The 15826-nt window shown below is 55.1% G+C and overlaps 2 protein-coding genes across 2 annotated transcripts; both read left to right on the forward strand.

Moving 5' to 3' along the window:
• Positions 1–2924: 2924 nt before the first annotated feature.
• TRIREDRAFT_56863 (uncharacterized protein) lies at positions 2925–3320 on the forward strand (the record flags this gene model as incomplete). The annotated part of the gene is made up of 1 exon (XM_006962711.1): positions 2925–3320. One exon carries the CDS (start codon positions 2925–2927, stop codon positions 3318–3320), a length of 396 nt encoding a protein of 131 aa, XP_006962773.1.
• A 5437-nt stretch (positions 3321–8757) lies between these two features.
• TRIREDRAFT_2707 (uncharacterized protein) lies at positions 8758–12975 on the forward strand (the record flags this gene model as incomplete). Its single annotated transcript, XM_006962439.1, has 3 exons — positions 8758–8777; positions 10287–10499; positions 10566–12975. The coding sequence occupies 3 exons, from the start codon at positions 8758–8760 to the stop codon at positions 12973–12975; spliced, it is 2643 nt and encodes an 880-aa protein (XP_006962501.1).
• Positions 12976–15826: the final 2851 nt, after the last annotated feature.

Here is a 15826-nt window from a genome sequence, read left to right on the forward strand (position 1 = left end):
ACGAGACGACCGCCCAACTACCTCCATCTGGCTTCAATCCTCATTCGAAGGCGCTTATGCTGGCACAAGCACCGTGGGCTGGTTCCAATCAGGTACCATGAAGGCATCTGGTAGGGCAGGCCTTGTGAGCCTAGCCTTGAAGATGCCACAACGGCGCCGCCAAGCCGCCCGTCAGCATCCACACACCCAATTCTCTTCTTCAACCACAGCGTGCAGAATGGGATGCAGATGAGCTTGACCCCACGCCGGTCCCAGCGAACAAGGCTCTCCTATTCGCACGCCCCTCTTGGCCTCGCGTACATGGACGCCTCGCCGTCCCGAAGACTGACGCTTGCGCTCAAGCTTGCATGCAACTTGCAGGGTAGGCACTCCAAGCCCCCTTGACGTCGGGTGTGTGGAGCATGCAACTAGACAGTATGCACTTACAAGCTCGAGCTTTTTTGAGAGAAAGAATGAGGCTTTGGCAATATGCAGAATCTGCAGCTCATGCAAGAAGTGCAGCCCACGCAATAGTACCAAATCGTGCCTACCTACTAGTAGGTAGGTATGAATACTCGGACAGACACTTCTCGTCCAACAAATCGAATAAAGTGTGCTTCATATGCCTGGGCCAGCAAGGTAGAAGCGCCTTACGAAGTCGCTTGAGCGCAGCAGCTACACTGTGTTGCGCTGTGTTGTCTGCCTTAGTAGGTACCTAGTAAGCCTCATTGTCGAAGTGTGCCGTCATGATGCCATTGATCAGATACCTCTCTCTCGCTATTTCCTATCCAAAATCAGATGCCAACTTGGCAGGATGGCATGAGATACCTTTACAACACTGCCATGAAAGCCCAGTGAGCTTCTTCACCGGCTATCAGCCCAGGGAACAAATAACATCATGGAGCTCCGGTTTCCATAGGTACCTACCTCTCATAGGTGCTTGTACTCGTGTAGGTGAGCTCATCCCGCTTGCCTCGACACCCCCATTGCGTCCCGATTATTGCATATCGCATACCGCGCATCGTGCCCTACGAGGACGGCCAACTCCCCTCATGCTGGTCCTGGTCCAAGCTCGTCCACACACAAATCCCAAGACCCTGCAAGGCATGGCGCCGGGATGATGTCCACAGCCTCCGCACACCCCCCAATGCCAGGGCTTGTCTGCCTGCACGCCTCTCCTGCCTCTCACCCCCCCTCGCCAGACAGCTGCTCTGTATACACTCGTACCTTGCGTGGTTCTCGACAACCCTGGCAAGCAACACGCCTTTGGAGCTAGTCCGCTCGCTCAGCCATGGAGAGCCCTCAATCTCATCTGTCTAGATGGGCTGCCAGGCCACACGCCCCTCTCCCCTTCTTCGTCATGCACCTTTGCGAGCTCGACAGTACTCGTACAGGCATCTCCACCTCTTCTGCCATGGCGCTTTGTTCTTATAAGTCGCCGTCCGGTCCTTGCTGGAACCATCATCCATCAGACGAACCTCAGAACAATCTTTCAGATATAGACTTCCTCGAGGAAAACCTTCGACTTTCTCCCAACCATATACAGTACAGTCAGTTTGTGTGAACAGACGGGACGCTGTATACCAAGGCTGCCGTTTCAGAAACACCAGCTTGCTCGGCCCCGGCCTTCTATCTCTTTCTTTCACCTGGTCGTTTCCACTCCAGCTCCTCGGCGCTGCAACTGACTCCTGAGTCTCCCTCGACCGTCATATTCCTTCGGGGCCCCATTTCCAGGGCTGTCACTGCCGCTTCTTCGATCTTTGCCCTTGTTAGCTGCCAGCGTCCCTGACAACTCCCTTCTCCTTATCGAGCGTCCGCCCCTTGACCGGAGCACTTGCAACAAGATTCGCAGCTCAACAGAACGCCGGCTTTCAGAGCCTTCTCCAATTCTGACAATTAGCGGGAGTCATCATACTCTCGTGCTCCCCACCCCCCGAATCTGCGTTACAGCCCACGCCACCACAGCCTGCTGCTTATGCAGAGGCACGGAAGCTGCTTCAGCCTTACTCTGTCTCACTTGAACTCGAGACGCTATATAACCAGGCCAATTCTCAGCTCGGCCTCTACTTCTTCATACCTCCCTCCAACTACCTGACGACCTTCCCGATATAAGAGTTCCAAGTTGCCCCCCCAAAGAGAGGCATCTGATCCCGAAGATACAGCTTCTTCCTCTTCTACCAGCATGAGGTTAGCACGCTGCACTTCAGCACGCCGTTGAGACAACGCCTTACCAAGCTGTTTTAGTGCCGTTGCCATCCCATACGAGATGAGCGCCATCAGGTCGAGGTCACCACTTTGGCCACGTACGTAGGCCCCTTTGCTTGGCTTGGAGCTTGAGGCCATACTGACGTACTGTGATAGACTCTACTCACCAAGACATGTTCGAATCCGTCAACACACCAACCACCATGGTAGGGCCTGACTTCGCATCGATCCTCCACCCTGTATCGGAACCTAGTGTTTCCCCTCAGAGCGTCCCGAGGACGCTCCACGCAAGCGCTCCCAAGAGCGTGCTTACCGCCGAGCACCGAGTTCTCAAGAAGCAACGTGAGAAAGTTCGCCGTGACTCCAAAGTCCATTCACGAGTACAACGAGCCAACGACGCCAATGACCACCCGTTCATGCAAGCATCTCTGTCCGCGATTACAAGCACCATGGCCCTCCCCGTCTACGCGACAGCTGCGCCGACCACCATCTCTCTCCTCAGCGAGCCTGCTCCGGCACTCAGCGAGCCGCAGTACCTTCCCCCGTATAGCCCCCATATGTCAGAGCCAGCATTCAGTACTCAATATCAGCAGCAGATGTGAGTAATGATGCGCCCATCCCTTCTATTTCGTGTGAAACGGTAACTTATGGTTGGCATTTGTACAGGCCTTCAAACTACTCTATGTCGATGGACTACCAGCCAACCTACGCTACTGCCGGTGCATACAGGTACGTTTCCCATGTCGGTGATTCCGGTCGCGTGCGAGTCCACAATACTCACAAGGTACAGCATCCCTCACGCTCCCATCCCTGGACAAGACAGCGGTATGGTGTACCGCATGTCCGCCATGCATTCAAACGGCCCAGCATCCTCCGCCACAAGCACTGGCACTGGCAGCCCAGATAGCACTGGCCATGTTCGTGTGGTTCAGAACCGGCCAAAGCCACGATGCTGGGAGCATGGTTGCAACGGACGGCAATTTTCGACTTTTAGCAACCTCCTCAGGCACCAGCGAGAGAAATCCGGCCAGGCAGCCAAGGCCACCTGCCCCAACTGTGGCGCAGAATTCACCAGAACAACGGCACGCAACGGTCACCTTATGCACGACAAGTGCAAGCAACGCAGGAACACCTGAGCCGGGCGTTCTTGAAGGTCTCGCGTTGAGGCTGCGACTCATTCGCTTTCACCTACGAGGAGGGAGGAGACACATGATCGCCGCCCGTATTGCGAATTCTCACTTGGCTGTAATAAGCTCGTCAGTGGGATTTCTGGTGTCATAGCGATGATTCGCGGACATATCGTTTGGTGATGGGGGAGTCTCGATTGCGATCTTGGACGTGTCACAAGGTGGCGAGGCATCGTCTACTTCTTGTCCGTCTACGCCTCTCTTTCTTTTGATTTATTTTACTTCAGGGGTTGGCTTTTGTATACTATGGTGATATATTCCCTTTTCACATTTATGTCGTTGGTATAACCTGGGTGTTTTTGGATTGGATGGATTATGAATTACGGGCAAAGCGTTGGGCAAACCTTGGGACAGTGATACCAGGGTGCAAGAGGGACGGACCCGATTGATCGATTTTTTAGAGTACACAAACGACTATTAGAGATGCATAGACGACGGGATGGAACAGTTCGCAACGTTGCAGAGGGATTACTTGGATAGGTCAGTGACTGGGGGTTCACCAGAAGCAGTCTAGATACTAGTATAGTAATTGTTCAATTTGCTACTCTTTTTTTCACCTAATCATTCTATGCCTTGAGATTCTCTTGTGTTACATGGGTGGACTATTGTCGAGCCTGAAAGGGGTGACGCTCAGTGAAGCGGTAAGTATACTTTTAGGTCCTTGTCTTGCCCCTGGAGAGGAGACGCCAGTCTCGCCATCGAGAATCAGAAGACTTTTAGGATCATTCATCAATCTAGGTACGCAGGAGCGCGGCTTTCTAAGCGCTTGCTGTCAAGTTGGTCCTCCTCAAGATGTGCTCATTATAAAAGTTGGGTCTCGCGCAGCCACGTCGTTAAGTCCGATAAGATGCATTTCGGAATCGGATTGCGGTCTCCATTCCGGGGGTAAGTATCAACTTCATCCCTTTGTTACCGCACCTTGGCCCTTGACCAGCAAACCTTGCAGGGTGCAGAGCTCAAAGTTCAAGGTTATCAACTTCAATAAGGTACTCGTACGAGCACATCGTGGACCCGCAGGGCGGGCTGAGGTGGGCAGGCGGGAGGTACTTCATCTCCAGCCTGCAGAATGCTGAGCAGAACAGGTACCAGGTGGGCGTAGGTGGGCGTACCTACCAGGTGGGCGTCTGTGCATTTTGCAGACGGGGGGGGATGTTTACCCTTGTATCTGAGGGCTTAGCGCCAGCTTGCTTGCTCGCAAAGAAGTCTCCCGCCTAAGAGCGAGGACGAGAGATCAAAGAACTGATGACAAGGGGGGTCCAAGGACCGGGGGCGGCAGAGGGGAAAGAGGCGTGGGCGAGGGTTCTATCAGATGTTCCCACTTTCTCCGAGAGAAATCCTTGGGTCGTCAGCGGCACGTTTATACCCAAGTAAAGATAGGGCCAGGTCAGTGATCGACGGCCGGCTGGCAGGCTAGAGCAAAAGAGCGCCCACAGGGCAGATTCCGAGAGCTGGAGAGGGAAGCGGAGGTGCTACAGGTCGCGAGGTGGCACAGCCTCGTTGTAAATAGCAGCTTTGAGGTGCGACGAGTATACCTAAGAAGGGTACCTACCTATCCATCCAGCAGCAGGTGGGTTGAGGTTGCACCAGGCAAGGAGGAATAGAAGACGGATTTGCTTTTCTAGAAGTCGCTGTGAAGTCATATGCATTGTGAGAAAGCCCGTGCTTCCGGATGGAGGGAGAGACTTATGTACAGAGCAGGTAGGTATGCTGCCGAATATGGCTGGCTTTGGTGAGATCGGGATTGGGAACGACCGATTCGAAGCCAGCAACCCAGCCTGGAGCACGGCAATTGATCATCCATGATACCATGACCTACTCAAACTTGGCAGGTCAGCCCAGACCAGCTCAAGGTCGAGGCACGTTCTGCCGGCACACGTTCTGGTCGAACCTGGCCCTTGCCTGCCGGCACGGAAGAGAGATAGAGGAAGCTAGGTTGCCTCACAGCGCAGTCAGTGTCTGACAGTGCGCTGCATTTCCTCATTACGGGCGGCATGAGATGAAACGACCTAGCTACAGTACTAGGTAGCTATTCGGTGCGTGACGTGCATTCGTCACAGGGTGAGAGAAGAAAAAAAAAGGGCGGCAGAACCCTGCGGATTCGGGGGCTGAAAAAACCGGGAGAAGAGGCAAGTGGGAGAAGCTTGGTACCTGTCCGTATGGATGGTTGGCTTTTGTCCCGGAGTGGCTGATTTGTCTGAGGCGGCATGTTAGAGGTTGACATGGTGCGTCTGTGTGTTTTCATTTGCTGGTGATGTGCAAAGGGGCGGAAGTAGTCGATGAGAGATCGGGATGAGCTAGGAGGAGATGACAACATAAGTCGCCGTGCCAACGATACTATGTATTTCTCTGAACGGATCCCTTGAGAATAGGAGAAAGGGGTCGAAAGCTTGCTCGGTCTATAGTATTCGAGTCTATGGAAATGACAGTAAACTCGGGCGTAGGGCGTTGACAGCGGGACAGCTTCGAGTGCTGGGTTTTGCTCGCGCTTTGCAACAAACGTCAGAGACGGCCGGTCGTTGGGGGGGGGGGAAGACGGTCTCCCTGGTGTGGAAAGCAGAGCAGATGGGGACCAGGGAGGGGTGTCGAGCGGCAGGTGCCCGAGAAGACTAGGAGGTCCCCAAGAGCGAGCAGAGAGAGCATTTGATCCCTGTCGCCTCGGGGGACACACAATATCGTACATTCGTACTGGCGGTGGGACGAGCATGTGCTCTTGATGAAGAGCCACGCCCCCGGGGGGCTGAATATGCAGATATGCGGTTGCATATCGCTGTAGGAGCATGAGGCCCCGCCTACGAGAAAGTGAATGACAGCCCTGTAGGGCTCCACAACGCAAATGGCCCCCCTGCTCGTTTGCCTTTCCACCAAGTCCGTCGTTGTGAGTGCGTCCTCTTGCAGGCACTTTCTCTTCATCAACGCACAGCGCACAGGGTCTGCATCGTGCTTGTCCCGTCCAGCACCAAGTGCAGAATCGCCATAAGAAGGACATGCAAGATCACCTCCCTCAGGTGAGGCGTCGGGAGCAGGCGTGCCGCCCTGCTGCCAAACCAGACAACCCTCTCACCTCCGCACAACAATCCCTCACCTTGTGCTGTAGGTGCAGAATCGGCGCCAGTACGAGTACCAGCAGCGCAGCAGACGGGATGGGGGGCCGATGGACGGCCCTGGCTGATCCACATCCCATTCCAAATCGCTGGTCTTCCCCCCTCTGAACCGACCAACCAGCGCAGAGCAAGGGTGCCTGCTTCGATGGCATACAACTACTACTAGGCCCTGCGTCAGATGTGCCGAGACGATGAAGAGGAAAGGCGACGATGGCCGGTCGGTTACGAGGCAAGCCCGAATGGGAGAGATGATGGCGACCCGGGGCGTCACCCCTACGAGTCCTGGCTAGCCCTTGATTGACCACACCCGTGGCTGCTGCTTGCGAATGCGAAGACAGCCAGATTGCCTTGTTCCCTGTTCTTGTTTCCTTCTCTTACCCCGTGCATTATACCCCCACCCTCAAGAGCCCCCCCTCCCCCTCTCCTCACCTCCCCCTCCACCTTTTTGACAAAGGCATCCCGCACATCTAGTCGGGCATCATGCTACGAGAATGCTCTAACGACCCAGCAACCATTAGGACCAGACCAGCCGCGCCGACGAGTACGAGGCCTGTACTGCGTGCCTTGTTCAAGCTCGCCCCTCCCTTTGTTCGTACAGATAGGACCTACATAAGGGCTTCCCGAGCAATTTGGGGGCCGTTGACGAGTTTTTTAGGGCGGGCCAAGGCATTGCAAGCGGACGTGTCTGGTGGCTTACGAGCATCGGTGCTTGCACGCTAGACCTGGCCAATAATCAAGAGACAACCTGGAATAGCCATCCCGTGCAGAGCGCGGTGTCGACACAATTTGTCATTGTTGAGCTCGACAAGGGGCTTCGGGACACAGATGCTCTGGAGCATACTACTACAAAGTGGCACCATCAGCAGCTCGCTATCACTTTTGCTCCCCACGTCGCGTCGCGGAAGACAAAAGGCGCGAGGAGCGAATGCCAGATGAGAGTGCTGACGGGAACGCCACTGGTCCCGCAATCAAGGCCAGCAGCGACAGGCATCTAAACGCAACATTTAGCTTGCCTAGCGTCCCAGGGCTCGAGCTCTCTCCTGGGATATTGGACCTTTGGGTCACTCGACCTGGTGGGCTCGACCCCCCCCTACAACTCCCTGGTCGACCAAGCCGGGGGATGAGCAATCAGGCACCACGGCTGTCGCTGGCCTTGTCGCGCGACTGGGGCAGCCGTTGGTGGCTTCGGACTGGAGCGCGAACCACGAGCCACGAGCCGCGAGCCGTGAGAGAGGGACTGTCACTGAATACTCGTGCGTGCACCAGGTACCAGCCTCCTGAGGCATGCCTGTACTACGAGTACTATACTACTAGGTCGCCAGGACGTACGGTGTACTGTGCTTCGTACCTTCACACGGGACGGCACAATCAAACCCTGACCCGGGCCTATCCTTGTTGGCCACCGCTACACAACAGCCGCCATGGGCTTCGGAGGCACTTTTGGACAGGTTCAGTGCCCGCTGTGCCGCTTGCACGGGGTATGTGTGTCTTCTTGGAGAGGAGGTCTCCAGCCTGTTACCAGAGAGCTGCAGCCCTGGGTGTTGGGCGGTCCCCGGCCCCGAGTGACCTCTTGTCTCCGGCCGATCGTCTGCCGAAACTGTTCCGAAAATCGGATGGTATCAGGTTGGCATCCCGGCGTGTGCAAAGTGGCTGTATTACAAGCATTACCCTGTGTGCGAGTACGAAGCTCTACTGCCAGGTATGCTGCTATCCTAGCGTGGGCAGATCGGCGAGCTTTCCTCGCATTTCTCGCATCGGTACTCCGTCCTTTGTACTTTCGAAAAACGGACGAGAGCGCTGCCAGAGCATGCCCATGGAAGGGGGTAGGCTGATGCTGGAAATAGTAGCAACGCAGTGGTGTACCAAGAGGCCTTGGTTATTCCATCTCCTTTTGTGTTTTGCCGCTTCTCCTTGATGGAACAAGGTAAGCAACTTGCCGTGCTCTCACACCCTTTGATGGGTAGTTTCGCCCAACTCTTCCCAGACTAGAGAACTGTATGCATATTGAGTGTAATACTCAGTTCGAGGTCTATATTTGGCCCCGACCCGACGCCTTCTAACCATACGTAGGCGTATCTCTCTGTCCCTCACCTCCCCCCTTCATCACTGGATGAAAGTCTTGTGTTCAATGTTTGCTGCGTACTGGATGGCACTACTACTCAATTACCTATACACCTAGTATAAGCCGACCAGCCATCTCCTCTTCTCGGATATATAGTGGCACTAGCCGGGGCACATACAGGCAAGCGATGTGTTTTCCGCGGGTCAGAGCACGCACGACCATCATGGCCAGAGATAAAGCCAGGTGGGTCAATCGACGGACGGGCAAGGATGCTCGCGAAATACCAGGTCGTTGCCGTACAGGACAATCGTCATGCAAGGACACTCGATTACGGATTGGTGCCTGTGCTGCTACTGTACGAGCACATACTCGTACATGCTAAGGTAGGTAGGGGCTGCGTTCGCTAGCACGCGTGCTAGTGATATTTGATGGTGGCAGTGAGCTTCGTGCTCTGTACGGACTCGATGCTGCAGTTTTCTTGTCTGCATTCGCTACTACCTATTTTTGTCCTCTCTTCTGTCCTCGGCGTCGAGATTTCTCCCCCTTATTCTGTCTTGTCTGTCTCAGCTTGAGTACTACACCCTCTATCCCATACCGCCTTCATCTCTCGTCTCTCCCTGTTTCTCTTCCCCCCATTGGTGACACGGGCTCCCATCGACATGGCAGCAAATGCACCAACTCGGGTGGCTACCTAGGTAGCTTCCAGGCGTCAGTCGGGTTCCCCTCTTTCCCCCGTCTGCTCCCTCCTCGAAGGGGTGTGCTCAATCAAGCACGAGTACCAGCCTGTAACATTATCTCAACTCCTTTCCAACAACCTGATGGATCAGTGGGAAAGGTTGCGCCTAAGGGGCGCGTCGCTTAGCGCACTTAAGCGCTGCATGTCGCTTACTGCAGCGAGCGACGGGGGCCTGAGCCGCTTGGCCTGCCTGAGGTTCCCCCCCCTTCTGCTGCTCGATGTCTCACGAAGAGCCCCTCCAAGCAGCGTCGACGTGCAAGAGCACAAACATGGCCTGATCCTGTTTTGCCTGTTGCTCTTGATGCATGTGTATGTCGTGTAATCAGCATTGACGACTTATCTGCAACATACCTTACGTACGGTAGGTATTGCCAAATTCTGCCATTGATTACTGTGTAGGTACTGTGATGCCTCTAGAGTACCTGGATCGCTTGCCCGGAGCTCCGTCTTCGTGAATGCCTTCGGTAGCTGTATCCAGGCGAGGCGCTGCGTAGAGGTACTTGAGCTGTCGTACGCTGCTGTACACTTACTCAAGTACTGAGTGCTTAGTTGGGTCGGGAAAGGCACCTTGAAGTCGCTCAGCCAATCACAAGCCTCCATTCACCCTCCCAGCAAGGCGCCGCTTGTTTCTAGCACGGGCTTCTTCTTCTCTTCCTCTCTTCTGCTTCATCCACCCCACTCGCCCATCTACGACCATCAGCTACTTACTAACCCTAGGTCAGACGAACCGCGACAGGACAGCCTCGCCTCGGCCTCGGACAAAGGGCTACCACTTACAGCCTGCTGCAAAGTACCAGCCAGCATAATACCGGGTGCTCCCGGCAGGGCAATGGATTGCAGGGCGATTGCGGCAACCTGAGCCTCGTCTGCTGAGTCTACCTGCACATTCCAGGCACCGCTTTCTGCATCCCAGGAGTCAACGGCCAGCAAAGAGCACGTGAAGGCAGACAGTGTCGGTTGCGGGCTGACGGTGCCCATGCAACAACAACAATGGCCATCACCACCACGGCCGCCAGGGTCCGCACCCGCAAGCAAAACGTCTTTCGCTCTGTCTTCCCTCCCGATGCCTCGCAGCCGGCTCCTCTGGCGTCTGCCTTCGCCGAGGCCGGCGAGCCAATCCGGAGCCAGGGCGCGCCTTTGCCATCGGCATCGTCATCAGCATCGTCATCATCGTCACGTCCCAGGAGACACGCTGCCACTCACAGCGCTGGCGGTGCCCACGGCTTTGCGTCTGCAACTGGCCGGCGGACGCGTGGCAACCAGTCGACGCAGCAGTCTTCGTCGACCGGTTTGAGCGATCAGGCGCGGTGGGACCGTGCCTGGCACGTAGTCACTTCGCGCATCCAGCTGCCCACCTCCGTGGCCGTTGAGGATTCCTTTGGTGCTCTGGTCCCCGAGTCGCAGGATCTCGATGTAACTTTCTACGACTCTCTGGCCCTGGTCCTGGATCCTGCTGCTCTCGCCCCGCAGGCCGCTCATACGGAGGACATACTGCTGTGGCATTCTCGACAGGTCCGTCAGCACTTCCTCCACCAGGTGCTCCCTTTGCTCGCCGCATGCACCTCCAGCCATCAACGGGGCCACTCGCAGGTTCTCCTGAGCATCATTGGCACCCTGGAGGCTGCCCACAGACAGTATCTGTACGGGCTGATGCTCATTGTTCGAGGCTTCCGCGATGACACGTCAGCAGAAGCGGCCATGGCCAAGTTCAGACGAGACATACACGCCATTGTTGGTAACTCATGGACCCCGGAGTTAATAGCCGTCCTCCGCAACGTCTTGCACCATAGTCTGCGCATCATACTGGGCTCGAATAGTCGCGACAGTGGCCTGGGGCCGGGTTGGAGCCGAGAAGCCGACGTTTCCAAGGCACGGGGCGAACTTCTCGGCCTCCTTGAATCCTTGCATCAGGTAGGACTAGGTGGCGACAAGTTTCAAGTCCTGTTTGCTGAGATGATGGATGCCTGTATGCAAGACTTCATCAAGGAATCCTATAGCAGAGTATGGAAGGTGCCTGATGGCCGACGCAGATCTCGTGCGGTGACGGGGCCTCTCTGTCTGAATCACTTGTGTAACTGGATTGAGAACCGCTACGGCCGTTTGGCAGTGGAGGTGCTCAGTCGTCTTGGCGGCCAAGTGGCCTGGAACGATGTTGAGCGGTGGAGGGAGGTGGCCACTGGGCGGCTCGCGACGCTGCGGATGCACGAGCTCTTTGATATCGTCCTACACTGGCCCGACAGCAAGGGAGGTCTCGACGACTTGGCGTCCTCTGTGACTACGCCCCAGCGCCGCCTTCAGCTCACGGACGCCTTCTCGGCCACCCTCCAGGCGAGGCTGCTACACCCCGGCCGCTCCACGCTGGACATTCTGCAGACCTACATATCCATGATTCGAACATTCCACGCGCTGGACCACTCCAAAGTCCTACTCGACAGAGTCGTGCCTGCGCTGAAGCTATGTTTGTGGAACAGAGACGATGCCATTGGCATTGTCGTTACAGGACTATTGGCCAATCCAAACACTGCAAATGCCGAGGAGAACGACGGGAAACTGGTGGAGCTTGCAGTCATTCTAAACGAAACGTCGCAGCAGCACCAAGGTCGCGTCGACGATGAGGATCTCGGCTGGAACGACATGAGTTGGGTTCCGGATCCCGTGGATGCAGGCGTCAACTACAAGCGGCCCAAGAATGAGGACATCATAGGCACGCTGATCAGTGCTCTTGGCTTACAAGACGTCTTCATCAAGGAGTTCCAGTCCATCGTCGCGGAACGGCTGCTCTCCAAGCAAACCAGCTTCCAGCAGGAGATTAAGGTCCTTGGCCTGCTCAAGAAGCGCTTTGGAGAAGCTGCTCTTCAGAATTGCGATGTAATGATACGAGACATTGTGGACTCCAAGCGCGTGGACACTGTCCTTCGTCGGAACTTGAAGAGCGATGGCTCATTGGAGCCAAACTCGCTCTCATATCATTCCAAGATCCTGTCACGGCTATTCTGGCCCAGTCTGCCTAAAGACCCCTTCGCCGTGCCTTTACCCGTTGCTCAAGTTCAGAAGAAGTACGAGGCTGGATTTGAGCAGCTCAAATCATCACGGAAGCTCAATTGGCTGGATCATCTGGGATCGGCAACGGTCAAGCTCGAGCTTGACGACCGCTCCATCGACCTTGAATGCAAGACGTATGAGGCGGCAGTCATTTACGAATTTCACGATGACAGTGATGGATCAGGGACATCGGGCCCCGTGCAACGAAGCTTCAACGAACTATGGGAGAAGCTCATGATGGACGAGGATCTCTTGGAGAGCGCCCTCAAGTTCTGGGTAGCCCAGCGAGTCTTGCGCGACGTCGGAAACAAGACGTACGTGGTGCTGGAGACGCTCGACAGCGACGTGGGCGACAAGGACGTGATGGAGGACCAAGTCGCAACGGGCGGCGACGACGCAAACGACCAGCCGTCGCCGAAGAAGCCCAAGAACATTGGTGCAAAGGAAAGAGAGCAGAGGGCCATGTACTGGCAATTCATCGTCGGCATGCTGACGAATTCGAGCCCGGCGATGCCCCTTGGGCAGATTGCCATGATGCTGAAGATGCTCATCCCCGATGGATATCCCTGGAGCAATGAGGATTTACAGGAGTTCCTCGGCGAGAAAATCGCAGAGGGCGAGCTGGAACTCGTGGGGGGGAAATACCGGCTCATCAAGAAGTGAGATTGCTTGAGCTCTGTCTGCCTCGACTTGAAGGAAAAAGCAGAATGCAACGCTGCGCTGTCAAGACCAAGGTTGCTGCCGCAAAGTCGGTGAGGGAGAAGTCTCTCTCTCTCCCCCCCCCCCCCCCCCCCCCCCCCTCTCTCTCTCTCTCTCTCGTGCACATTTCATAGAGCTGTTGGGAAATGCAGCCGCCGGTGTCATCACGATCATCACCGTCGTCATGATCGCTGCAACCTGTTTCAAACAGGAGTGTAAAAGCAGCACCTTGAGGAGGAAATCACACCGCGGGTCTGACGTGTCTGCTTGTCATCGGAGTGCATACGGAAACAAACGATTTGTGCCCGCAAATCAAGCCCAAGAGAGAGGCTCCAGATCCGTCGATTTAAAGGGAGGGACTGAGACTAGCTGCAGTATCCTGCTGCGACATTATGGGTGGCGGCGGGATTTGGTTGGTTTTCTTTTCCTCTTTTCTTTTTTTCTCGTCGCATCATGGTCTCGGCGCTTCGGTTGGAGATAGATGCGCCCGTGTACATACGTCTCCATTCGATGACTTATCCACAGCGGCAAACCTTCCAAGGCCTGGATTACAAGGCCGGCATCATCGGTATACTCGGCCATGCTATCCTTATACGAATTGATACGAGGATGGCGGATGCAAAGACCAGTCTGAGGATTGAACTGTCTTGGAGGTAGTGGACTGAGAAGAAAGCGCCTAGTACGGACGAGACTCTCCGAATCAAAGAAGTCAGGCGGCGCCCAATGTCAAACCAAGTCCAAGCAAATGTGCACAATCGTGCCTTTTGCAGCCCATCGAGCAGGTTCAGTGAACAGGGAAATATTTCGAACTAGCCCCTTAAAGTTTGCACCCAATATGACAGGCAGTAGACTGAACCGGTTTAATAAGTAGCAGAAAAGAAACGTTGCGCCAAACATCATATTGTCACGGCAAGGCAGAGGCGTTGTCGATGGGCAAATTATGTAGCTCCGTAGGTAGCACGAAATTGTTGCAAAGGGAACAGGCATCCACTAGTATTCGACGGTGATTCGACAGTCATACCCCAGCAGCCTGCTGGATATCATCCGAAGGGGCATGACAACGTCGGGCAGCATCCAAAAGTCAAATATAATAAGCCGAGCATTCCTGCGCAACCTAGATAGTAGATAAAGGCAGCCAAGACGGAGGTTCCGCTTCGAGTGTTTTCTGGACAAGGTGGCTGCTGGCATCGGTGATGTCAATGTGTGGTCAATCTTGCTGCAAGGGTTGGAGGAGAGTTAAAAACAAAATAAAAGGCGAAAAATAACGGGATGAAGTGAAGGTGAAATCTTATATTACCGCAGCAGCCGCTTGGATTTGACACCATTTGCGGTGGCGGGGAACTTGTGATTCAGGTTTCCAGTTGCCGGGTTGGGCGAAGACAGGGCTAGGCAAGAAGTGTCACGGACGAGATGGAAAAATTGGGAAGTCGATCAACACGCCGGAATCATCCTCGTTATCTGTCCCTACCATGCTTCCCATGTAGGTCGTCTGTAGTACAGGTTGCACTCCGCAGTGGAAGCAGCATATGCTCCGCGGGCTTAGGTGGGAAAAGCTGAGACACACCATCACGGACTCGAGAAAGCAGAACCAAGCGAAGTGCGAAGACGGGCGCCAGATGAAGCGGGCGACAGGTCAGACGGCTGGCCGCATGAGAGGGAAATTATCGAGGTCGATGAGCCATTCATGTAGGCGGCGATGTGGGATAATTGGCTCGTCATGGCTGTTGTGCTGAGCTCCGGCGTATTCAGGCATGCGGCTGATGTTCCCTTGCTTGAGGAGACGACGATAGTAAAGCAGCCCGAGGAATGACGTTCGGGCTCTGAACGAGTCGTGCGTGTGTTAGTTTGCAGCGAGAACTGAGAGCCGAAAACGGCGTTTTCGGTGCTCGATCCAAACCTCCCCCGTGTCGCGTAATGGTTCGAGAATCGATTCCAGTGCTTTGGCAAAAGTAGTGCCGGACCCATCTTGGCCAGCGAGGGGCTTGATTTCGAATTGAACCTGACCAGCGAGGGGCTGAATTTCGAATAACCAAGGTGTCTCGCCACAGAGCATAGTGTAGCCCCCTCCAGGTCCATACGAAGCATCATCCTTACTTCGCCCGTCTTACCCCTCACGGCCATGATGGAGCCACCCCCAGTGGCTGCATCGACAGTAGTGCGGATGAATGCTTGGAAAAGGAAAATAAGGCCTCCTGCAGGCCTTTTTGAAAAGCGAGGGCAGCCAGCAAAGGGAGCTTCAAGTATGACCCGGTGCGTAAAGGCCAGATGAAGTATTGATATAGTATGTAGGCAGTGTGATATATATTGTAAGTACCCTGTCATAGCAGTGTAGATGCTTGCAACACGACCGGATCGGGAAGGTCTCCGGAGGGTCGGACAGGTCGTCCGGCGCTGACCCGATGTGTGGCTCCGAAATGCCCCGTCATCGTCATAGCGCTCGTCTGATGGACTGCGCTTTTGTTGCGTGTTAGTATGTTGCGTTGCAGAGCGAGAAAGGAAGAGGAAGAACTGATCCGTCATATATGGCCAATTCTAACGAGCTTTGACACCTCGTCTCACCGCGGGAAAAAAGGCGCCGACTTGGTCTGAGCTTGAACCCGACTGGCTGCCACACAGGAGCAAGAGGCGTGAGCACGGTGCGACACACGCAATATTGGAAACCCAATCACGAGGTCCGTAGCTGACGGGGTTTTCTGATTGTTTCGAGCTGATTGATCGCCGGTTCCCTTACTCTGGCTGGCGCCATTTCATTTCCCACAGGCCCTCTCGGGCAGAGACGACGCATGTGACGACCACGCACATGAGTGAATGGGAT

Source organism: Trichoderma reesei (assembly GCF_000167675.1).
Source record: "Trichoderma reesei QM6a unplaced genomic scaffold TRIREscaffold_3, whole genome shotgun sequence".
NCBI classification, from domain to species: Eukaryota; Fungi; Ascomycota; class Sordariomycetes; order Hypocreales; family Hypocreaceae; genus Trichoderma; species Trichoderma reesei.